General features: G+C 39.3%; 1 protein-coding gene across 2 annotated transcripts in view; it reads left to right on the forward strand.

Moving 5' to 3' along the window:
• Nucleotides 1–25,295, forward strand: part of LOC130554797 (CUGBP Elav-like family member 5) — a 153,229-nt gene that overhangs the window by 49,209 nt on the left and 78,725 nt on the right. For both annotated transcript variants that reach the window (XM_057334667.1, XM_057334668.1), the window contains exon 3: nt 25,064–25,112. In XM_057334667.1, the coding sequence (XP_057190650.1) occupies nt 25,064–25,112 (49 nt within the window). The remainder of the gene's footprint in view (nt 1–25,063; nt 25,113–25,295) is intronic.

Raw genomic sequence — 25,295 nt, forward strand, 5'->3', positions numbered from 1 at the left:
ACTAAGTCATGTAGACCGGTTTCAGTAGCTGTCTTGTTTTTCACCTAATGTTTATGGTAGTCATTAGCTGTGTTCCAAAACATATGTGCGTCCTTGCTGTCTACCGTTTGCATAGGGAGCTGCCTTAAAAGACTCACTAAAATAGAATCTGACAGAAACTGTTTTGAATCTTCCTTCATACAGTATGTAGCAACTTATGCACAAACACATGTTCTTCATGTGAAGAGTATAGCCGACTTCTCACAGCTTCTCATGAAGTTTAGAATCACACATCCGTGTTTGTGTTGGTCCAAAGGTGTTTTCTCTCTGCCTCTGTTGTCATCTCAAGACTGCAGTTCTGAGAGTTTTCACAGGACTATTGAGCCAAAGTGGTGTGTCTGTGTGTGTGTGTGCATGTATGTCTATTAATAACCGGCATTAGCAGTCTGATCTATGGGGACCTGCTATTGTAAAGATGAACTACTGTGAGGTCCTGCACAATACTGTCACATTTTTACAGCTGTCTCATTGCACAAGCACACACACACAAACACAATGTGTGGTTACTCACTTAGCCTTGTTTATTACCCACACTACTATTCCCCAGAGGTCACTTCAGTGACCTACACACACACATGCCACCTCATCCATTTTAATGCTCACTACACACGCACACGCACACACACACACACATGTTGCGTTTCCATGTTTTATGGGGACATTCCATAGACGCAATGGTTTTTATACTGTACAAACTGTATATCATATTCCCTACCCCTAAAACTAACAATCACACACAACTTTCTGCTCTTTTAGATTTTCAAAAAAGTTAATTCTGTTTGTTTTCAATTTCCCATCGTTTCCTCGTGGGGACCAAAAAATGGATTTTGAAAAAAAAGGATTTTGAATATTGCCATCATACCGTAGGTTTTACCAGGTGCACACACACACGCGCACACACACACACACACACACACACACACACACAAAGGGATGTTCTCTCTTTGTTGTTTTAAAATCAGTAGCTAAAACTCCCCAAGGTTTTAATTTTTACTCAAATCTGGTATAATAATGATATAGATTCCAAATATTTAAACTTGACTTTTTCCTAATTTTCTCAGGTTGGTTATTTGTAATAGAAAACTTCTTCACATACACAATATGGACAAAAGTATTGGGACGTCTCCTTCTAATAATCTATTCCAGTAATTCCATTCAAAACAAATACTAATGCTATACCATTAAAAACCATATTAAAGAATGTTGTTTCCATCTTTGTCACAGCAGTTTTGGAAGGGTATTTTTCTGTCCTGAATTAACTAACCCTGTGTAAAGGTCATTGGGTCATTTGGGTGATGAGTGTTTGACTCAAAGGTGTTCAGCTGGGTTCAGGTCTGGGCTTTATGCAGACCTGTCATGTTCTTCCACATTTGCTTTGTGCAGGGTCATTGTCATGTTGGAATAGAAAAGAGCTCTGACCAAACTGTTGTTATAAAATTAGAAGCACACAATTCTCTAGAATATCATTATTTGCTGTAGCAGTCACGGTCCTGTCCTCCTTGTCTTGAAATTTTAGTTTTGTGGACAGGGTCATGACAGTACCATGTCTTGTGTGTGTGATGTCTTGTGCAGGCCCGGATTAAGAATTCAGAGGCCCCTGGGCACAAGTGTTTTATGGTATCAAATATTTTCATCTTTATTTTTCTAAGAATAAATGGGCAGTCTTTGTCAATGATTTTACTTCAAGAGTAATTTGTCTATTTGTTAAACTTTATTTGTATAACAAGCACCTTGCGACTCACGTTCTTATTTAAGCTGTAATGTGTTACAGTAAACGGCATTAACGAGTATTATAAGTATAATTCTTTAGCCTATATATTACGACATCATCATATGTGTGCGTATGTCAACATTTTGCAATGTATGTAAAAGCACTGTGGATTATCTAATAATGAAGGCTTAATATTGGTAAAGTAGGGCAGTTACTGATCAACATTATATCAATATAAAATAATTCATAATTGGCAAGGAAGCACCACCAAATAAATGTAAAAAACGCATACCTTTTAAGATTTAAGACAGCCGCGAGGGTATATCAACTCATGTTTACAACAATAAATCCGTTCTCATTGACATGCTGTGTTTTCAGTTTCTGTTGTCAGTTCATGACGCGACATCATCCAACTCACAATAAAAAGCGGTGATTTCGGCTAACGTTATATGATCTTTCACACAGCCTCATGGTAACCATGTGCATATTTACGGATGAAATTTGTTGATGTTTATATATCCAAACAGCCGATAACAGTGACAGGTTGTTGGAAACGCTGTTTTGTACTCATTTTATTCACGAGTCACCTGTCGTACGGTGGTGCTTCTTCCTGCCACTCACTGTACAGAGTGATGCTGAGAGAAGGGATCCCTGCGCCGGGAAAGAGAGACCTTGCGCTCGCGGGGCAGCACTGGTGACATTTTCCCACTGAATGAAAGCTAAAGTTTATCCAAGAAGTTGATAGATTTGTCGCTATGTGCTTCTTCTGAACAAAAGCCGCTAGATGGCTCGTAAAAGTGACTAAATCAAAAGACAGATTTTCTAATTCAGAAACAATGTTTTGTGTGTGCACCTCAATGTGCGCACACAAATGAATTTGGCGTAAACGCTATTATGTGAAATTTTCTTCCCCTTGCCTGGGCCCCAAGCGCGCATGGACCCCTGGGCCTGTGCCCATAATGCCCATTGGATAATCCGGCCCTGGTCTTGTGTGGAGACACGTGGCTGTTTGTTATGACATTGCGCCACGTGTCTTCTTGTCTCATGCTTTTGCCCCGCCCCCTTGTTTCCCGTCATTGTCCCATTAGTATTTCATTCCCCTCACCTGCCCCGTTTAATCTTCCCGTTAGTGTTTGATTCTCCTCACCTGCCCCTTGTTAACTTCCCTCGGTAGTTTTCCCTATTTGTAACTCCGGTTTCTCTTTGTCCCTTGTCGGTTCGTTCTTTGTACCCTGTTCGTGTTTAGTCCCTGTCTAGAATATCTTGTTCCTGCATTGCCTTGCCTTGCCTCGTCCCTGCCTTGTCCCTCATTGTGAGTATTGTTTGTTTTTGCTTTAGTTCCTGTTTTGCCCCCTAGCGGGAAGTTTTTGTTTACCCTTTTGCGAAGTCTTTTTGTTACCGTGTTTGTTCCCCCATCGTGGGTTTTTGTTTTACATTTTAATAAATATTTTGTGTTAACCCCTTCCAGAGCATGTTAGCGGAGGTGAGCGGTGAGAATTTCCGATCCCCTCTCACGTGGGTGTTCGTTTCCCTTGCTCCACTGCTCAAAGTCGGTTTTGAGCGGTGGAGTTTTGTTAATTGTTGAAGGCACAGGTGAATTCTGGGTGGATTTGTGCATGCCCTAGACTCGTGGTGTGAGCGGTATCGGAGCGGAATCGGAGCGAGACATTTGGATAAAAACCAGCTCTGCTCTCCAACTATATTTCACACGCTCCGACTATATTTCGCACGCTCCGCTCCCTGCTCACTTCCCGCTCCACTCACATGCTGTGACCCCTTCACTGCTGTCTACGTCTGGGTTCTGTCCGCAAACCGTGACAGAAGCTTTACTTTAGTAATTTCCATGAGCACAAAACGTAGTTCCCACGGGTCATGGAATTTCTGGAATATCATGGAATTTTAAAAAGGTCTATTCCAGACATTGAAAGTTATGGATTTCATGGAAGTCATGGAATATCAGGGATTTTTGTTTGTCACTTTAAATTTTAGTTTCCATTTATCAAAATGTAATTTTTCTATACTGTATTTTTTATTGTGTTTTTTTACATGTATTGTTATGGTTATCTTCAGTGTTGGGGGTAACGCGTTACAAGTAACGTGCTTTATGTAATAAGAGTACTTTTTTAAGTAACGAGTAATGTAAAGCAGTTACTTTATAAATTTACATATCAATACTCGAGTTACTTTGTTTTTCAAGTAACTCGAGTTAATTTTCAGTCTAATCATTGATTTATATCAATATTTTTTAAACTGCAGAAGTGAATTAAAAGTAGTGTAGACATGATCACTCATGCTTGTGCAGAAACAGTCGCTAGTCAGACATAGGCAGTGTTGCCATGTCTGCAGTGCTGCAGTGTTCCGGCTTCATTTTTGTTACGCAAATCTGGCAACCGTTGACACAGCGATGGGAGGCCAGAGCTCAGATGCGGAGCTATAGTGTTGCCGCACTCGCCACCATGGACAAAATGTCTGCAAATGCCAGTCATGCTCAATAGACAACTTTCAGATCGTGAAATTAGCGCGAGTCACGAGTCGCAAAAGCAATCAATTGTCCTGCAAATGCTGATCATGTTTGGAAGATAACTTTCAGATCATGACAAGTCATGACACGCAACAGCAATCAATGGTCTCATGCCTCATGAATGTAAACATAAGCTGTGTTCGACTGTTTGTGGCGCTGCACGCACAGACAGATCTGCAGATTTAAATGGGCATGGTCACTGTTAGAAGAAGGGTTGGGGAGTGGGCGGAGCATGGGAGAATGAGAGGAAACAACTGTCATCTGTTAAATGTCATTTTCCCATCAAAATAATATTATATAATATTAGTAATATATCATATATTAGATTAATCATAATTTCGTATAACACTATAGAATTGTTTTGGCTCAACGAAGTGCTCAGCAATGCAAAGAGGATCTGTCATATAGCTTATATATTACTTTTTTAAATAAAAAGAAAAACACCCATATTTGCCGGCCAAAAATCCTCCTTTTCCCACACAGTGTTATACGACTGGAAACGACTCTGCCGTCCCAAAAGCTCACCGGCGCCATCTTGTGCAACTAGCCGCGCTGTCAAAACACAATAAATATGGAGAGCGACACCAAAGTTATCAGTGTCAACAGTAGGCAGAGCTCTGATGAGGTGGAGGACTACTGGTCAGGAAATATTTGAAATGTGTTTTTTAAAGAAAATAAAGGTGTGTTATAGACTATATAGGATTGTTAAATGCATTACAGTGTTAAACACTAAAGAACAGCAAAGTCTGGAAAAGCATGCGCATCAGTTAGGTGAGAAAAAGTAATGCAAAAGTAACGCAAAAGTACTTTCAGTTACTTTCCACAAAAAGTACCCAAGTAACGTATTTAGTTACTTTTTTATAGAGTAAATCGATATTGTAACTAGTTACTTTTAAACGTTACTTTCCCCAACACTGGTTATCTTTAGCGCCATTTTATTCCCTTCCTACTTGTCATCTAGCAATCACTTAAGTCAAATGCAGTCACCTGTAGCTATTAACTAATGCAAAATGCCAGGAAAATGTACATTTCAAGTGCTTTGGCTAAAAAAACAACTACTTCAAAGACTGGGTTTCATTCATTATAGGTCATGGAAATTCAACTTTTTAGTCAGTGAAAAGTCAGGGAATTTGACATTTGGCTTAGAGTGGGAACCCTGAAAGTAGTCAAACCTGTTCATCAGAAGAAGGCGTCCCCGATACTTTTGTCCGTATATTTATTCTAGACTTCCAAATGTGATTTGTTATTGTTTTTATCTTTTATTAAAATACCTTCTTCTTTTCCTTAGTCCACTCCCCTGGAAAGTGTAAAGACAGGTTATTTTTGTCCCACATTTGCATTACCCATTTACATTTATTCACTTAGCAGATGCTTTTATGCAAAGCCACTTACAAATGAGAGAGCATTTAACATATTGTCAATGAGCTAGCGTTTTGTAAAAATGCGGTCTGCAAATCAGATCCATGTTCACAAGTCGGACTGAAGTTGCATGGAGTCTATCATTTGCTGGGTTTAGGATGACGTGAGTTTGGGGCTGGTGCACTTTTTGTCAACCCAGTGAGAGACAGTGATAGTGTTTGTTTGGAAAAGATGAAATGTTTGAAGAAAGGTCAAAGGTGCCGTGGACTGTAAAAGCCACAGACAACTGTTCAAGGTTGTGTTAAGCGTGATATTTGGTGACTTTCCTCAGAGGGAACAGACTCTGACATATCTAGATCAGACTGTGACAGATGTGAAACCTGGGCAGAGTTATCAGATGCCCAGCGGAGCATTGATTCACGTGGCTAAAACAGCCTGGTATTGATTCTGGAGGTGTGGAGAAAAAGATTAGCCATAAAACCTTTCCTAAATAATTCTTATTGCCCTAAACGCAACATGTTAAAAAAATGTGGGTTGCTTGAAAGAGAGACAAAACCAGATGGTTTTGAATTAGCATAAATTAATTTTCTAACTCGAAGGTTGGTTTTGTCCATGTTTTACGCAACGATGGGTTGAAATAACATTGCATTACACTTTATCTCAAGTAGATGTTTGTCCATAGACATCTAAGCATCAAACAGGCATTTCTGGACACATTCACCTGGTTTAGCTCACTAGAATCCCTCCGTACAAGAATGAGAGTAAATTTGAGAGTTTATTGAGGTTTTGAATGCTGCCGTGAGGGATCTGTATTGTTTTCTTGATTTAGCATTTGGATCAAACATTGATTGTGTCATATATTCGTAGAAGTCACGAAAGGTCAGCTGACATTGATAGAGTAGCTGTGTTTTCCCAGGGTTACAGTGTTATTGCCCCTTTATTTCACCTGGGGCTATTTTAGCATTGTCCACCCGTGTTTTGCTTTCTGAGTTTGATGGATGTGTTTGACTGCCTCCTGTATAGTATCCGAGATGAGAATTAGTCAATCCCAAGTCGTGAGACATTTGCCAAAATGTCAAAAGCCAACAAGGTTTGGTTGGTTTATTGTTTCCAGCGGATTTATAAATGTTTGTAAAGAGCATAGTCATTTTACATGGTCAATTCAATTCAATTCAATCAAGAAGAGCATTGTAGTAAGCAATGTTAATGGAGTTTACAGAATCTTAAAATAACTAATATCATCAGTCTCCCGATGAGCAAGACAACACGGCCCAGTTTGCGAGGAACCTAAACTCCAATGAAAAATAAATGGAGAAAAAACGTTGTGAGAAACCAGGCTCAGCCGGGAGGGCCAGGTCTCCTCTGACGTGTTACAGCTGCACTTTGAGTAAAAGTTACATAGTAAATGTTTTTGGTTAGTGAGGAGAGCTAATTAGTTGTGATTTATTAAATTACATTTGTTTGAAGCTGTTTGAATCTAACTTTGTTGAGACTGCTTTTGTGACCAATATCAAACAACAGAGAAATGTTTTAGGAGGGATCATAATAATAATGGAGGCCAAATGTAGCTACAACTTCAGACTGCCGTCATGGAAAAATGTGTCTGTCATTGTAGAAGTTTCAAATATCATTAAAAGTATTTTATAAACAGCAACATTTTTGGCTCAACCATTCACACCAGATCACATACAGTATGTATCAAAATAATGACTTATAATACGGCACAAACTCACTTTACTGCCAAATAGCAGTAACACAGTGTTTGCTAATGTAGACAGGGCTTAAAGTTTTCCGGCACCGTGCCGGGTCTCCGGCTTGCGGCGTTTTACTGCGGAAAAAATATTTACTTAAAAAAAAGATTACATTTAAAAAGCTTATTGATATCAGTTCGAGTTCATAAGTTCGCCTACCAATGGTATGAGAGGAACACGGCTATCACTCTCAACCAAACAAACATTACTAGCCAATCAGAATTAAAATGGGGCGGGTCTTGGTTGCCGGAGTGGAGACGTCAGGTTGGAAAGTACGTTAGCAAGCGAACAGTAAGTTTATAAAGCCTGAAGCGGGGGGCAGCTTTTAAGTCCATCATGACAAATATGACATACACAAATTGGAGACTGTGACATAAAGATTGATAACTTTGTGTTGTTTCGGCAAATCATCTAATCAGACCTCCGCTTCTGCGCGTCATACACACGCGCTCATGCAAATGAGATATCAAGGATCGATTTCTAAAGCGTCTAAATCATTTTCTAACTTTTTCACAGCTTACTGCACCTATCTCACAGAGTTAAGTCATAAACATGGTCGTTTTTATCTTATCTGAAGTGAGCGTAAAAAGTTGAGAAAGAAAACGGATATCAATACATGAGTGACAGCAGCCTAATATTCCTGATAAATGAAAAGAGAAGCACTCACTGCTGACTCCGTAACCTTTGTAGCTTTAATAGGAATTTATATTGTTTTCGTTTCACAGTTTGTAGTGCAAAATTTGCCAGTAGGAGTTTAAAAATGGAAAATAAATCTGTCCCCACTAATTATTATTAAAAACAAACGAGCTCAAAAGGGTGATCACTTTTGCTTTTTTGAGGGCTCAGTTATGCTAACCTGCTTTGACCAACTGTGATCTCATTTGTGGATGTGACTTGTGCCATATCGTCACCATTAATACCTATGAAACTAATGATTAAATTACTGCTAGAGCACAAAATAGTTTAGTAGAGTACAAAATTAATCATAGATCTGGTCACTTTATTTTGCTCTCAAAATGCCACCCTATATAGGCCAAAAAATGTGAGTCTTATTTGTTTTATTATGATGAATTTGGCTGAATTTGGTATATTAAGCTATGTTTTTACAAACCATAATTGCATAAAACTATGGTTTTGTGGGTTATAATTATGCCTCCACTTCTTTCGAGTCATTCTGTGGTCCATACACACATGGCATACTATCAAAGTTTAAGAAACGTCTGTCTGAGAAGCTCAAAACAGCATGTTACTAGTTAGTTTCAAGGGAAATAATGTTCTTTTTTGTTTGACAAATAACCCTGAGTATGTGTCTACTCTCGCAACCCCGCAAAAAGAAAGTTCAGGCTCAGGATTTTTTGCTTTAACCCCTGCGTAGAATCTAATAACAGACGAATGAAAACTTGCAAACTAAATTAAAACCGAATCAGGATGTTACTGTACACATCTCTTGATGAGTCTCTAACTGCTACTTTAAATAAACAACACACTCGCATGTGTCCCTGCAGAAAATCCCAAGCTTCAGGATACTGGAATCTTATTATACAGTCGAGTTTATGTGTGCTATCTCAGAGAGAGTCTGCTCGCTCTTAGTTGCCGGTAATTTGACGTCTAGACGGATAGTGGGTCCATGCACACCTGCTTTTTCAGTAGATTATGTGTTATAAAAGAGTGCAAATCTGTCAGAGCAGGCTTAGTGCTTCAACACAGCTTCAGTATGATACTACTGTACGTACTGATGATACAACAGTCATTGTATAAAATGCTGGAAATAGAAAAATATGCTTTTTTCTGTTTTACAAAAGTGGTTTTAAAGCAGAAGTCTGTAAAATGGTAAATATTCTATATTATCAGACAAATGAAATACACTTTTTTTCTTTGTCTAGTATATATATAAAATATGTAGTGTGAATAGAATAGAATAGAATAGAATAGAATAGAATAGGGGATAGAATGGGATAGGATGGATGGATGGATGGATGGATGGATGGATGGATGGATGGATGGATGGATGGATGGATGGATGGAAAGTAAAGACAGACAGACAGAAACGAAGAATGGACAGAAAGATAGAAAAGAAGAATGGAAAGAAAGAAAGAAAGAAAGAAAGAAAGAAAGAAAGAAAGAAAGAAAGAAAGAAAGAAAGAAAGAAAGAAAAAGAGAAAGAAAGAATGGACTGAAAGAAAAAGAAAAAAGAAAGAAAGAAAGATGGACTGAAAGAAAAAGAAAGAAAGGATAGAAAGAAAGAAAGAAAGAAAGAAAGGAAATGAAGGAAGGAAAGTAAGGATAAGAAGTGTATTGTAAACACCTCACATGGCTCTCTCTCTTTCTTTCTCTCTCTCTCTCTCTCTCTCTCTGTCTTTCTCTCTGATATGATGGTGCCGGTGCAGCTCTAATAGGCTGACGCATGGCTGCATTGTTTTCTGCGGCGGGCGCTTTAATGAGTGTGTCGAGTCTTCTGCGTCCTGAGGGATACAGCAGGAAAACACTGCTTGTTCTTTTCTCAAGCCCAAATTTCTCCAGGATTAATCAATGTAAACTTGCTTTATCAAAGACACTTATGTCACTGATTCAGGAACTGTCTGGACACGACGGTCAATATCAGGAAATATCTCACACTGCCTGTACAAACCTTATTTCAGGCCGATTACAATCAACCTCCAACGAATCCTTACGGCAGAAAAGACCTGAGTCAGGGCAGACGCCATGTTTTATTTGAAAAGGACAGATATAATATTGTAACATTTTTTGCAACATTGGTTGTAACGTTTTATTTTGTGTTTACATTTACCTGGTGTAGTTTGATATAAAAATCTGGTGCGATTGTTTGGTGGTAAAAATACCAGTGTGAACGCTAAGCAAAATGTATTATTTTCTTTTTTGGTCTTGACCAAAATAAGTAAAAGAACCGAACTACAACGTGAACATCCTTCATATCCCCGCTTTTCTTAAAGGGGTGGTGCAACGGTGTGTCATGCATTGTGACTTGTTTAAGATGTTAAACGTGCTGTCTTCTCATGCTTAACATGGTCAACTTGTCAAAAAACGACTTGGGTAAACTACGTAGTATTTATGTGCTCGATACACTCCCCCAGAGATCGTACAGGTTTCAGAAAGTTTTTTTCGAACATATAAAACTGTTTCGTAACAATTTTTCTTAGTCCCTTATTGGACAATTCTCCCGGAAAAGCATGCGGCAGCAAGGAGAGCAGGAGAAGGAGCATGCGCAGACGTCACTTTCACTTGTGTGCAGGAGAGAAAGAGAGAGCATACGTTCGCGAAGTTCAGGTGTTTGTTTGTTCACTGCATTTGGGTGATGAATGTTATATAAGCGGTGGATATAACGCTGGATTTGGAGATCGTTTGAAACTGATATATAGAGCCGTCCCAGCGCTAAAAGATGCCGGACATTCACGTGAGTGAAACTGATGTCTGCGTTTTGTTGGCAATGGATGCGCACGTGCTTTAGTTCACCCTCCCCTCCCCCCGCAAGCGCCGTATGCTTTCGGAAATAATCGTACAGCTGTATCTATCTTATATAAATGTGATCAAACTAAATACTCTTCGAAGATAAGAAGTATGTAATACTACTCTGTAGGTACTCAAGATTAATATGAGATTGGCAGAAACCGCGCGTGTTAGGGCTGCTTTAAAAATCACAAAAACGTTTCTTTTTAGATGTTAAGTGAAACATTTATGATTGACTGTTTCTCAGATGTTTTGACACATCTCATCATCACTGGTGTGCTTATCAGGTGAATATAACCTGACGTGAAATGACCTGAATGAATAAAAAAAGCGAGTCGAAAGCTCCTTCCTGTCAGAAGAAGAAAAGAAACATTGCAGATGAGAAAATGAAGAGAAAGTCTTGTACCGCCACCGGATGTTAGATGATCAACGTTCAAGTGTCAGAAGCGGATGTCAGTATCAGGGATCTGGGTGATGAGAGGTGTCAGTCAGTCGAGATTCTCCGTCTATAGATGCTCCATCCATCAAAAGCTCCGTCATTGGGTGCCGCAGGCTAATGGCTGATAAACGTGCAAGTGTTTGATGTTCTGATTGGCTAAAGCGCTGGAGGGGAGGAGACTGTCTGTCTCAAACAAGCGTTTACCGTCTGCTATGATCTTTACCGTTACACCTTTATCTGAGCACAGGAAGTGAATGCTCGACCTGTCTTTCTGTCTGGCTCTCTCTCTCTCTCTCTCTCTCTCTCTGTCTCTGTGTTGAAGGTGTCAGATCTGAGAGTGTGTGTGCGTGTATTCAAATGGTCTTCATCACTAAAGATCTGTCACCTCTCCAAACTCTCTCACCTCATTTCTCTCTTTATGTTTCTGTCTGTATCAACTTCCTTTTCTTGTTTCTTTGAATGACTGTTTTACGATATATTACTATTGTGCAGCAATTGCTTTTAATGACCCCTTTGATCAAACTATCAAATATGAGATGCACACTATGTTACCAAATGGAGACTTGCGCAAAAGTTTCCGTGCGCTAGAGAAATAAATCGGATAATAAAAAGATCTGTGATTTTTCTTTCTTATGGAAGCGAGCGTTAGTCACGTCTGCAGGGTTGCCTGTTATGTGTGTAGACATCAAGGCGGCAAGTGCTCCATTTGTGGCAGAGCCCATGCATCTTCTTTTTAATCGAACCTCATCTCCTAATGTCTCATTTCAGCGCCTCACATTTCTCTTCTTCTCTCTCACCGTCTCTCGCTGTCACCGGCAGCTCCGGTTTTATCTGAGTGGCAGAGGGTCCATTAAAGCCCCCGGTTCAGGTGATTAGAGCGTTTGTAAAGGGTTTAAATGCACACAGGCAGCGTTGGGTTTCTGCCCTCGGGGACGGAAGATAAGCAGAACCCTCCGGAGATACGAGGCCGCTCTCCTCATTAACACCAGACTCCTGTGCGCTTTTGTGCCGTATCGATAGGCGTTCCGCCACTTCATCCTGAAGATAATTACAGAGCTCATTGAGTCAGCAGGGTGGGATATAGTCCTGGGAGTTTATTTACTCTCATTTTAAGGGAATCATAAGGACGCTTCTTTATAAAAGCGCGGCTATTGTTTGGCTGAAACGGAGTAATTATGGGTGAGAGAGAGGTTAGACGCTCCGCCATGCCGTGGTGAAACCGGACACTAATGATGACCATGAAGATCACGACGGGGATTGGAGGGCATTGTGTGGTGTGGTTTGAGTAGTTGAAACAAAGTGACTAGTACAGACAAACTGAAATTCACAACCAAATAAATAGAAAGTGGACCTCACAGTAACATCACTATCACTGAACTGACTGACGGATCTCTTGATTCTCGTGGAAGTCGTCCACTGGGATGTTGTGTTTGTTCACCTGACAGCCATCTGGGGGTCGATTATATGTCTCTGGTTTTTAGGGGTAAAGGAGAGATGTTTGTTTTCCGCCAAGGCATCCATATCTCTTTCAGTGGTTAAGGTTGGTAACATACAGAGTGTATGTATACTGTACACTGTAAGAAATATATCGTGAAAATTACAGTAATTTACTGGCAGCCATTGACAAGAAATACACTGTATTTAAAAATATATTTGAGGTCTGAAAAAATACAGAGCATCTTTTCTGTTATTTTCACCTGTTTGTCCATGCAGTTTCAATTTTCTGCAAATAAATGCAAATAGAAACAATACTTTAATTTGAAATTTGGGAGGAATATTGTTAGTAGTTCACAGAATAAAACAAAAGTGATCTTTTTTCCTAAACACATAAAAATAGGAAATCAGAAAAACAGTCTTTTAATTTTTCAGTGGCTGTTTATTCTTAAAGGTACAGGAGCCTGTTTAATTCTTGTTTTAGCGACAGAAAGGTTTCAATTTAAATGACAAATGTAATGTAATTAAATCTATACAAAAATAGACTATATATTATGAATAAAGATGTATATATCAATGTAACAATTCAAACATATTTCTGTACATTGTATTATATATACATAAAAACTTGCAATTGCAAAAAAAGGAATTTTGTTGCCTGAAAGCTTGACTACCAATAAAGCATCTAATGTGTGTTTTCATCAAAATGCATAAATTTAACACGTTCATTTAATACCTATACATATAAAGGTGTTACAAATCAGAAATAACGATATCAATTAAAACATGTTTTTAACATATTCAGTATCTCTATATAATGTCTGTAACCTAAGATGTTCTAAAACACCGTACAATTGCAAAAAAGTCTTTTGTTGCAAGAAAGCTTGACTGGCATTATAGGTGGACCTCAGGGAAACAAAAGTCCTTATGAAGTGTAGAATATGACTGCTTTAGGTTTACCTGCTGTACTTTACTACAGTACCAAAGCAGAAAGGCATTATTGTCTGGTGAGAAGCAGCATATGTGTGCATAGTTTACAGTACATATACTCGGGCCTTTGTCATTTCATTTTCAGTGAGATACATCTCCCTCTCCAAATGTTTGCCCGCAGTGGAGAGAGGTTCGGTAATGGTGAGGACTGCAGGATCAGAGTGCATTAGTTATTTACTGATCTTAAATATGCAACATTAAGGGCCGAAGGGTTGTAAAGGGTTCGTGGATGCATTTACACGATTTGGGGCCTGAAGAAAGAGATGCAGATGCAGCAGTGAAGATCTTAAGCGAGACGATTGAACAAACCGGAGATCAAAACAAATGTGGGATGTGTTCAGGGTATGTGAAGCCATATTACCATGATTAGGTTCACATTGTGTTTCCTTCTGCTGTTGCGTACTGTCTATGCATCCCCTTAAAAGGCAGCTACCTATATAGTCAGTAAATGATGCAGCTCACTAGGGTTTTATGCAAAGCTTTTGAGTGTGTGTGCGCGTGTCAATTGCAGTGTGTTTGAGAGTGTTGAAATGTGTGTGCGACTGTAGTGTCAGTGTAATTTACATATAAATGAGAGTTTTGTGATCACATGGGCTATGACCTCATTCATTCTGATGGTCAGGCTCTCTCAGTGTGGCAGGTGCCAGCGACGCTAAAATTACACCATGCACTCGCCCTCCAGCACCCGCCACTCATTTATGATGCGCTTCCTGCCTGACAGGAAGTCAGGGGCGCAAAGAGCAGGTCACTGACATTTGCTGTTTGGCCCATTGTAGCACGCTGCCAATCAGTGTAACATTTATATGGAAAGTGTGTGCGTGTGTGTGTACAGATTTTAGCCTCCATTGTGGTAAGTTGTCAGAGGTCCAATGAGGGATATTGATGAATAAACATACTAAATTATGCTTATTTGTAAAATGAAGAAGGTTTTTGTGAGGTTCCCCACAAGGATACCAAAACAAACGCGCGTATGTGGTTTCATCCTTGCATGTGTGCAGCCAGTATGCACCCGTGTTTGTGTGACAGTTATGTGAAGTACCTGTTTGGATGATTTTTGGACAAAGCCAACCATTTGCAGTATACAATATTTTTATATTCTTCGTATTTGTCTTTTTGACATATTATCAAAATAAATAGTTGCTTAACAAAGTGGGACAAAAATGTAAAAAATTACAAAAATATTAAACAGCTGCAATGAATTCAGCCCATGCAGACTCTCTTTACGATTATTTGAAATCTGTTGATCATTTATTGACTCCCATTGACATACACAATCGAATATCAAGGGATTCCTGACAGTAAATGTCATTTTAATGTATTTACCAAAGTTCCTAATTATTTTTCATTTTTTATTCACTCTTGAAAATAGGTGCTTCACAATCCCTTAGAGAAACATTTTTGGCTAAATGGTTCCATAAAGCTCCTTTAACATCCATAAAATCTTTGTTTCACAAAAGGTTCTTTTTAGTAGAAAAAGGGGTTCTTACAAGAACCTTCAAGTAAATGATTCTTTGGGAAACCAAAAATGGTTCTTCTATGGCATCTTCCTTGCATATTTTTAAAGAGTAAATATTTTGTGGTCCTGCTTTGGTTTATGGAGTGTCCAACAACACGTTTGCACACATGCAAGGTGTAAAAACACTTTCATTTTCTAATAATAGGCAGTTATTATGACCTTACTTCTTGACTGACTCTCAAATGATTCGTTCGGCGATTCATCCGTCTAATCCCCTCCTTTCTGTCAGCCTACTCTGATCTGATTGGTCAGATGGTCTAGTCTGCTGTGATTGGTCTACCGCGTACAGCGTCCCAACATAGGCAGGCATGACACCAAGTGACGCAACTACGACACGGAACTGAAATTCGAACGACAGACGACTCGTTCGCGTGATTCAGAGTCGACTCCTTTTTTCCCAAGCCAATAACTTTGTTATTCGTTCACTTTCGGCTTTATAACTTGGCAGACTGCTTACATGCACACGCCAAAACATTACGCACGGCAAGAAATGTCATTTTAAGGACATTGTAATAGGTACTCTTTAAACATTTATAGTTGCATTTACATTGCACGGACTTTGTGTTTCTTGTGTGCAGACTAAGAATAACAAGATCACGTTAAAGCATCTCTACTGCAGCAACAATCCAGACTAAAATCTGAGATAACCTAGATCTTTAACACTTCTTTAGTACGGCATTACAGTTTTCTCTGCAAATACGAATTTATTCATTAATAAACCATGAGTTTTTAATATTGTGGCTGGTGCGTGGGTACATGTTTATTTGAAGGTTAAGGAAAATCTTGCCCTTCTTCTCTCAGGCTCAACCTGTTGCTCTCTCGATGGCTGTTGGCTTCAACCGCTCTCCATTCGTCTCGTCCTCTTCACATCACAGCTGTCAGATCTCAGGCGGAGAGAAGCGGGATGATGTAATTCTCACTGACAGCTGTGCTGTTTAAATGAGAACACATATGCATAAACCCGCAGCCGAGAATGCATTCTGTCACTGAGGCCGTAGGAAAATACAAATGCACGAACATGCATCGTATCCCAGCTAGACCATGTATGAAATAATGATGCTTTTGTTTTTAATGTAAGGACGTCTTGAATTTGCTACCGGTGGTGTAAGCCATATTTGTTCATCAGTCTTAACAAGAATGAAATTAAATTAGTTTGTTGTATTGGGAAATTATTATTAAAAATGAATTCTGTCAGGTCGCTTCAAGCACAGGATGGATTAGAAGAATGTCTCCAGGGTTTAGCCACATGTGTTGAGATGCTCAGAAGTCTGCAATCAAAAGTATCACTATGAACTCAAACATGGCTCAAAAAACTCAGATTTTACCACTAGAATACTCTTCATGGATTTTTACAGTCAGAACAATTACAGTCTCGTTTGTTTCTGTTTTTATTCTCCAAAGCAATTTTAGCAGGAACATCTGAGACAAAGTTGATACTTAAATGAAACACAACTGAGCGCTCCATCAAATCGCCTAATAAACCTCTCAGCAGTGGGCTTCACAGACTAAACACACATTCCTAATAACACACGACTGTATTCACAATCCTGTTTAACTTGAGTTGGAGAGGAAACTGAACACCGTCAGAGTAGAAACGAGCTGATCTGCCGTACGGCAGAAGCGCTCTTCCCCCGGCTATTCTCCGTTCTGCTATGTAGACATTTATCCATGCTGAGTCCTACAGAAGTGTGAATATGAAATCAGTTTTCATTGTGTTGAAATCGGCTGCAATCCAGTCTCTCATTCAGCCTCATTTCCTCTTCAATCCTCTCTCTCTCTCTCTCTCTCTCTCTCATTCCCTGTCTGTCTGTCTATCTGTGTTTTGGTGTCCGTCTCTCTTAAATGCTCAGGTTTCTCTTTAAACCGCAGGTGACATACAACGGTGTTCTCAGTTTGAGACTCACTCATTTTGATCTGAACTTTGGTCTATGAGATATTAAAGTGATCTCGATTGTTTATTTTGACTTTACTTTGTCTAATGGAGTGTGTGAACTGGATAGAGTATGTTGTTGTTACCTGCAGTCATACTTGTGTCTGTTTGTAAGCGCATGTGTCTTTATTGTATTGATTTTATTGTGGAGCAGAGAAGGATATGTTTTAGTTGAGCCCTTGGGGAGAAACAGAGAGACGGAGAACGAGCGTGTGAGCGAGAGAGAGAGAGAAAAGAGGAAGTCTTGAGGAGCGGCTTACTCGCCCACAGCTGGATTTGGTGATGATGTCAGCAGATGGCTTATGAAAATCTGATGTCTACACACCTGTCTATAACATGTGATCTCAGTGCTGTTGCTTACAAACACAACCCAGATTTGTGTGTCTCAACCCAGATTTGATGGACAGGTAGATTTAAAAACAAAACACGGGCCTTTGATGATCAATAATAAACTGAACTACCTGGACAAAAATCAGAATTTTGCATCACACCTCAGCCTTTACTGAAGCGCACAACAGCATCTGCTTAAATCAATCCTCCTGCAGTGTTATTTAAATCAAATCTTTTCACAGAGCGCCTCCGAGGTCTCAGCTGTCCTTCAGCGAGAGCTTCTCTCTCGCCACGTTCAATGTGAGTTGTGGGGAACGAAATCAATACGTCCATTAATTCTAGTTAGCAGGGTGGCGGGTTGCACGCGGGGGCCGGAGGCCACACGGAGGCCGGTGTGCTTGAATGGCTGACCTTCTGAAGACTGGCCTCTGCATTGATTCGCTGTGAGAGGAGAAGGCTGGATTTCAGAGTTACGGTCGGGTAAATGTATTTTACACTGCGACTATACGGTTTAAATGTGAAGCTAGTGTATGATTCTGTTTTTCTAATGCCACTAGGTTCTCACGAGACCACTGAAACATCATGGCAGTAAAGATTTGAATTATAAAACATACAATTCGGTAAACACAAAAAATGATCATACTAAAGATAATTGTGTTCTCTACCTTGCATGGGCAAAACATAATTGTGACATAGGATAGGAATGAATTATTTTTGTATTTTATTGCTTTTTCCGCTGAAATTCTTATAACCGTAATGCATCCCGGTTATATGTTGTAATTTAAACAGAGTAAAATTAAAATATTCTGGAAAAAAAACAATTGCATGTTCTACTAGATGATCTCAAATTACAAAAAATGACAACAAATGATTGACAGAATGTTCATGTATATTAAAAATGAAGAAATAGTTCAAGACTGATATTCTCATCCTCTGTAACATTTTTGAAAGACCGTTTAAACACACCGATATTTACATTAACTTGGTTTCATGTGAAGAAACACATCTACTAGTACCTTTTAAATGGCTAACAAGATTCTCTTGTCACGCTGTGTACACGACTTTTTCCCTTCTCATGAGCCATACAGGTAGTTTTCCACATTTAAAGTAATGTTACATGCATAATATTCTATAAAAATATTCTGTCTTATTATGTATGTATGATTAATACAAACTTGATTAGGCATCATGGCTTCGCTTGTTTTTAGCAAAACATGCTATGAGATTGACCGTTTTAAATGGTTATGGCAGTGAGAATTTTGAAGGCCTTTTTTGTAAAAATGTTTTAAAATTTGTTTTAAACTGTCAGTAAAAGTTTTTAAATTAATGCCTTTAAACATGTCATTCCTTGTTTTAAATTAATATAAAGGGAATTTGTTGATACAAGTGTTTTTAAGAAAATCAAGTTTGACATCTTGAAACCAATCAGAGAATCACCCCACTAATGGCGCAATTGTCATGTTATGGTAGAAAAGTGTGCTCACGAGCGCCCCCTATACAGCGGCTATGTTGTTGCATTTGTAGCACACTACATATTAAAAATGTCGCTCATTCTTTAGTTTGTATTAACTTTAGCAACATTGCACTTAGACATGCAAAACATATTAAAAACAGTATTATCTGTTTTTTACTTTTTTGGTTTATTTTGACCAGTTTGTCCATTTTTTATTTGGAAACAATGGCTAATAATGCACAACATTTTTGTTTGGAATTTGAGAAAGTATTCTGTCAGTAGTTTATAGTATGAAACAGAAAAAGTTCTTCCACCTTTAACTAATGATTCACATCTCAAATAACAAATAGTTTCACTGAAGAATTCATGTAAATCTATTTAAGAAAACTAGAAGCTCATATTTGAAAGCCCTCTGGGCCGTTTGCCTGCTACGCTTTCATTGTAAGCACATTACTGTAAACACATCTCCCGTTTGTTTCTACAGAGCGAGGAGCGAGTCGACATTATCGTCGGAGGTAATTGGCAGTGGTAAATAGACACTACGATGAAATAACCTGGAATGAATGCCGGGGTCAGGAATTTTACTGCTGAGAGAGCGAGATCTGCATTTATACATGAGTTTGGTTCAGCCGTGCGTGTGCGCGTGTTAAACGTGTGTCTTGTGGTTAGATAATCCTGCTGCGGTTTGTTTTTTCAGCGATATTCGTGTTACACGTACATGTGCCAGATGGAGAGGCGTTCCTTCCTCCGAGCGTTGAGAACATTTCACCGTCTCTCTAAATAACAAGATAATCAAGCTCACTGGTTAACATCTCCAGATGAAGCTCATATAGGGCTAATGTGATGTGGAAGCCGCACGTAAGCGCAGACGTGACGATATTCATGACAACAGCACGCTTGTAATGTGATAATGCTTTATGCAACAGATTTATAAACAAGAAATGAATATCAAACTACAGCACTTACTATATATCAGCACTTTGTAAAATGTGGTTTGTGTTGTATCGATTGAAGTAGACTGTTTTTCTTTAGTACCATACCACAGTATATGAATATGATCATTTTTTAGCACCACGAAACAGTATACGTATATACTGTAAATGTAGCCAGTAGGAACAATTATGGTAACACAACAGTTTTTATAAGGATCTCGACGTCCCCTCATAGTTGTGTGTGTGTTGTCAAATGAGCGCAGTTTCCTCTTAGCCACGCTTGGCATGAGGGGTCACCGCTTCCAGCTGACAGACGGACCACCCTGTGACCTACAGTCCGTCCTCATCAGGGGAACTGTGACATTGCAATGTTTGTGTTCTGATGTGCGCTTGCAAAACAAATTGTGTTTTTAATGATTCATTGACCAAATAATAAATTGAATAATGATTGGATTAATTAAGTTTGTTTTGTGCACCAATTGTATTTCAATCTTATTGAAAAAAATAGTATATTAAGTAAAGGATTGTTGTTATTGCAAAATAAACCCAACAGGCTGATCAGGACTCCGGCCTTAAGGGAAGACAGCGGAGAAATACATGAAACATATAAGCAGTATTTTTTTTTTTAAAAGATGCTACAAAATTCACAGCAGTGCCATAGAAGAACCATTTTTGGTTTTACTATTTCTTTCTTCAATTTTTATAATATACACAATCTTTCTTCACTACAAAGAAAAAAGATTGCGAAACAAAAAGGTTCTTGAGATGTTTAAGGTTCTATATGGCAGGGGTTCCCAACGCCGCGTGGGTGGGGTCGCAAGATGATTTCCATAAATATATTTTTTTATTATTAGAAATAGCGTATGTAATCAATAAGTGTAACAAAATATAAAAATATTAGTTAAGTTAAAAATAAAAGCAGGCAAATAAAAAGACATCAGCCTTAGGAATTTCCTCCCCCTCGATCATGACCCCTGAGGTGATTACGTCACATTAACGACATTAGCAACCGCATTAGGTCAGGTGCAGCAAGTCCATTTACAGCACCACGTTAAACAGTCGCATGTGCACGCAGATTATTTTTCAGGCTTTGAGGAAAGTCGACCATCTGTAGTAATAGTTCACAGTTTATGAATAATAACAAGTAAAGTAATGAGTAAATAACTATAAAATAATATTATGTTAAACTGTGCTCTTTTGTGTTGTCGTTATGCGCGTTTGGGTAGAATAGGTGCATGTGCGCATTTGCACGCAACGTTTGTGTACTTTAACCACCTCCGAGGATAGTGGGGGTCTCGACTCACTGGCAATGTTATTTTGGGGGTTGCCGGAACCATTCGGCCAAAAAATTTTCTTCCATGTACATGTAAAGATGACCCACAGTGCCCGGATGAACGGTGTGTTGTTAGTGGTTAAACTATGTTTTGCTTTTTTTATTATGGTGAGGGTAAATTTGTGGTTACTGTTCTCTTACTGCAATCAGAACCAAATTTATACGGTATTTTTGTAAAAGATTAGTAAATTAAGCAGTTTTGTTTTGATGTGTGTGTTTCCTCGTGCAGGACAAACATTAGTAAACAGGGACTCCTTCTAAGAGTAAGTTTCTAGTGGATTATGTGGCGTCCGTGTTTTTTTACACAGAATCCTGCTGCAGTCATCAGTTTATACAGAGGAACTGTAAGTACAGTAGAACACACATTATCATAAACACTGTACGCATCAAGATTTGTGTATTTACCGTATGTGTGTGTGTGTGTGAGAGAGCGCAGGTGGAACATTTGTCTTCATGGCAGGGCTTTTATCAGCATTATTATCATAAAATGAGCTTCATAATGCATAATTGGGCAGCGATGACCTCGTGCTGGTCGTAGAACGTTTCGAAACGTTGCATTTGGGAGTGGTTTTCAGGTGGTAACAGGCTGGATGTTAAAGAGAGTGTCGCTGTGAAATACATTGAGAATTAATTTGAATGGAAGTGGACAGTGGTGTGGGGTTCAACGTGTCCCTTGTGTGATGTGGATCTTTCATATTGTTTTGTGCTTTTGTCAGTGACATTTTCTATGGCAGTGTGTGGTTTATTCTGCAGATCTGTGAAAGATGCGAAATGTTTGCAACAATCAACACGTTTACTAACCAAAAAGTACCTTGCAGGGCTCTAGAGTGCGACGGTGCGACCAGCCGTTCGAGGGGACAGAAAAGTCTCACTGTGGTTCAACAACAGACACATTAGGCCCAATCATTAGGAGATAGTGAAGGGCGGACCCCCTCTGATTGGCCGTGATCCAGAGGAAGTGAAATAGCATATGGGCAATTGCTTTTGCGATTTAAATATGGCAGGGTCGTAACTTGTAAGACACAGTAATTCATTTGCAAATAGACTTTGCTTTTCCTTTTGAAATTTGGCAGACATTGTACGTTTGCGTAAATGCAAATGCAAACGGTTTGCATTTGCATTTGAATTATGTCACAATTTTTACACAAACAAATAGAAAACGGATTTGCTAATGCAGTTTGTCGCAGAAAACACATCTGCGACTACTAAGCATCTTTGATGCTTTGTCTTGACGTTTGTTTAAGAAGAGAGGCTTTTGTTTCATTGTTGTAACTTCAAAACACAAAACCGAGAACACAATGTATTTTTTGTTTGAATGTTTTTGTGACAGTTCCGATGAGAGAAATAAAAACATTTTATAAATCTGCCGTTATTGGCAACGCCGTTGTTTATGGGAAGCGAATGACTACTGTTAAAGGCACAGTTCACCCAAAGTTCTGTCATCATGTACTCACCTTCGAGTTTTTCCAAATCTGTAAATCTGTATAAATTACTTTTTTCAGAGAAAGATATTTGGAAGAATGCTTGTAACCAGACAGTTCTTGGCCACCATTGACTACCATAGTGGGAAAAATGGCAATGGTAGTCAAAAGCGCCCCAGTAAGTTTGCTTTCCAACATTCTTCAAAATATCTTCTTTTATGTTCAACAGAACAAAGACATTTATAAAGAACTTTCTCCTGCTATGGTAGTCAATGGTGACCAAGAACTGTTTCTCTGTGTTCATCAGAACAAAGAAATTGATACACATTTGGAACACCTCGAAGGTGAGAAATTATGACAGAATTTTCATTTTGGGTGAACTGTTCCTTTAAGGCCTCTTACTGTGTGTATTTGTGAGCACACACGTGTTCTTTTATGTCTCCGTGTGGCTTTAATCGTAAGTGAGCGATCGATCCCCATTACTTCCTGTCTCACCTTCTGCTTCCTGTTGCGACTAGACCTCCTGTGTGCCGTCACTGTGACAACCCCATATGGGAGAGTATTCCATCACCACTGCCACAGCGTTGCCGCCACGGGCAACCGCTTCTCACCTATCTTCATTTGATGCATTGTACCACTTTTTACTTCTTTGTTCACTTTTGGTTTTGTATATATTCCACTTTCTATTTATAGAATTGGTGTCAACTGTTTTGTGGTCATGTTTTGTGTACAGTAGCTCACGGGTCGTGTGGTTCACCTAAGACCTTTCTGGAATATTATGACAGAATTAACATTTAGACAAACTTAATACATTTGGGAAATGTTACTTTGAGGTTTAGTGGTGCTTTGAGATCCCCAACGTGAATGATAAGCAAAGATCAGCGACGCCTGCCGTACCAAACACCTCTTGCTATCTCCTTTTACTTCTTTGTGTCGTTCACTCGCTCTTTTGTTTATCTGCAGTAATACACCATGTTCCTCACCAGTGGTCCGTCTGCCTTGTGATTTCCGGTGTTCTGGTAGTCATGCAGAACGCAAGCATGATCTGCCGTTTCAATCGCACCCTTATCAGATTGCAGATTTAAAGCTGCCGCACACGAGACATCTCAGCGTTGGCTTATTAGATGCGTTGGATTGTCTCTCTCGTCTTCAGACTCTAAACAAATGCAAATGTGTCTGTTTGGAGTTTTCTCTGCATCGCAGCGCACGCTTCCTATTCATGAAAGATGGAACGTGTGCCTCTCTGCTGGGGAGAAACGGCACCTAGCAAATTGACAAACATCCGTCTGTGAGCGTGAAGCAAAATGCCCAACGAAGAGAGCAAAGTTTAAAAGGAAATTTAAAAAAGCAACGATGGACTGAAAGGATTGCTTATTGGAGTTCTTTTAGTTACATTTTTTTTTAATCACTTTTGTCTCAGATTTGATAATTTCTTATAAAATTGACACACTTTTCGTCAATTGTTTACATATGATTAAAATGTATTCAAAATTACTATTTATTCTAAGCAATTTTAAGATAAACATTAACGACAAGTTGTAGTGTATGAAATTTAGCGGCATCTAGTGGTGAATTTGCGAATTGCAACCAACGGCTCACTCCACCCCTCCCTTTCGAAGCACTTCGCAGGCTGACACAGGACTAAGATGTCGTCACGTTTACGTTTCTTTGCCGAAGGAGATAACGTATTTACGAAATGCGCTCTTTAGAGCAGTTTGTCTGTTTAGGGCTACTGTAGAAACAACATGGAGAATTTCATGCAAGGGGACCCGCGGTGTATGTAGATAGAAATAGCTCGTTCTGAGGTAATAAAACATAACGCTTCATCATGTACGGTCTTTACACCTCTGAAGACACAGTTATGTATACCATATTGCATTTTTCGTCAATAAATCCTCCAAAAAATTACACACAGCACCTTTAAAGTCTAAAGACATACTGTAAAAGTACTGAGCAAATATATCAGAGAAACATCAGGAGGATCACACTTTGAACGCCGTGTCAATGCATGTTGTGTTTGTGTCTCAGTAATAAGTGTGACGTTCTCGCTCTCACACGTAAACCTGCTCACAAATCTCTCTTTCCTGATCACACATGCATGTCTCTCCTGATCCCATAAGACATCTAAATATAAACCGACCCACAGATGTACTGAAGTCATGATATGAGCGCGAGACTGGAATAATGTAAATGCAGGTACATGTGAGTGACTGTGAGCGCTTTCGCCCCGCGGGCTTCTGGGAGTCTCCGAGCTTCAGTGACTCTGACAGCTGAGGATACAGGAGATGTGCTGCATGCTCCAAACCGCTCATCCTCCTGTCTCTTCCTTACACCTCCAGATTAACCTTCTCTCTCTCTCTCTCTCTCTCTCTCTCTCGCTCTCTCTCTCTCTCTCTTTCGCTCTCTCTCTCTCTCTCTCTCTCTCTCTCTCTCTCACAGATGACACGGCCTATACAAGTTAAGCCAGCGGACAGCGAGAGTCGAGGAGGTAATGATATTTTCTTTCCACCTCACTTTGTTTTCTCTCTCTCTCTATCACTTTCTCTTTCAATTGTTTTCTGTGCGTGACATCAGCTTTGACCTAAAAGCACACTGTTGTTGATCTACAAAAGCCAATGATGCGAATACATTTTTCTTTTAGCGAGTACTTTATAGAGGAATGGTGATAAAT

The sequence above is a fragment of the Triplophysa rosa genome, linkage group LG5, assembly GCF_024868665.1.
Source record: "Triplophysa rosa linkage group LG5, Trosa_1v2, whole genome shotgun sequence".
In the NCBI taxonomy this organism is placed as follows: Eukaryota; Metazoa; Chordata; class Actinopteri; order Cypriniformes; family Nemacheilidae; genus Triplophysa; species Triplophysa rosa.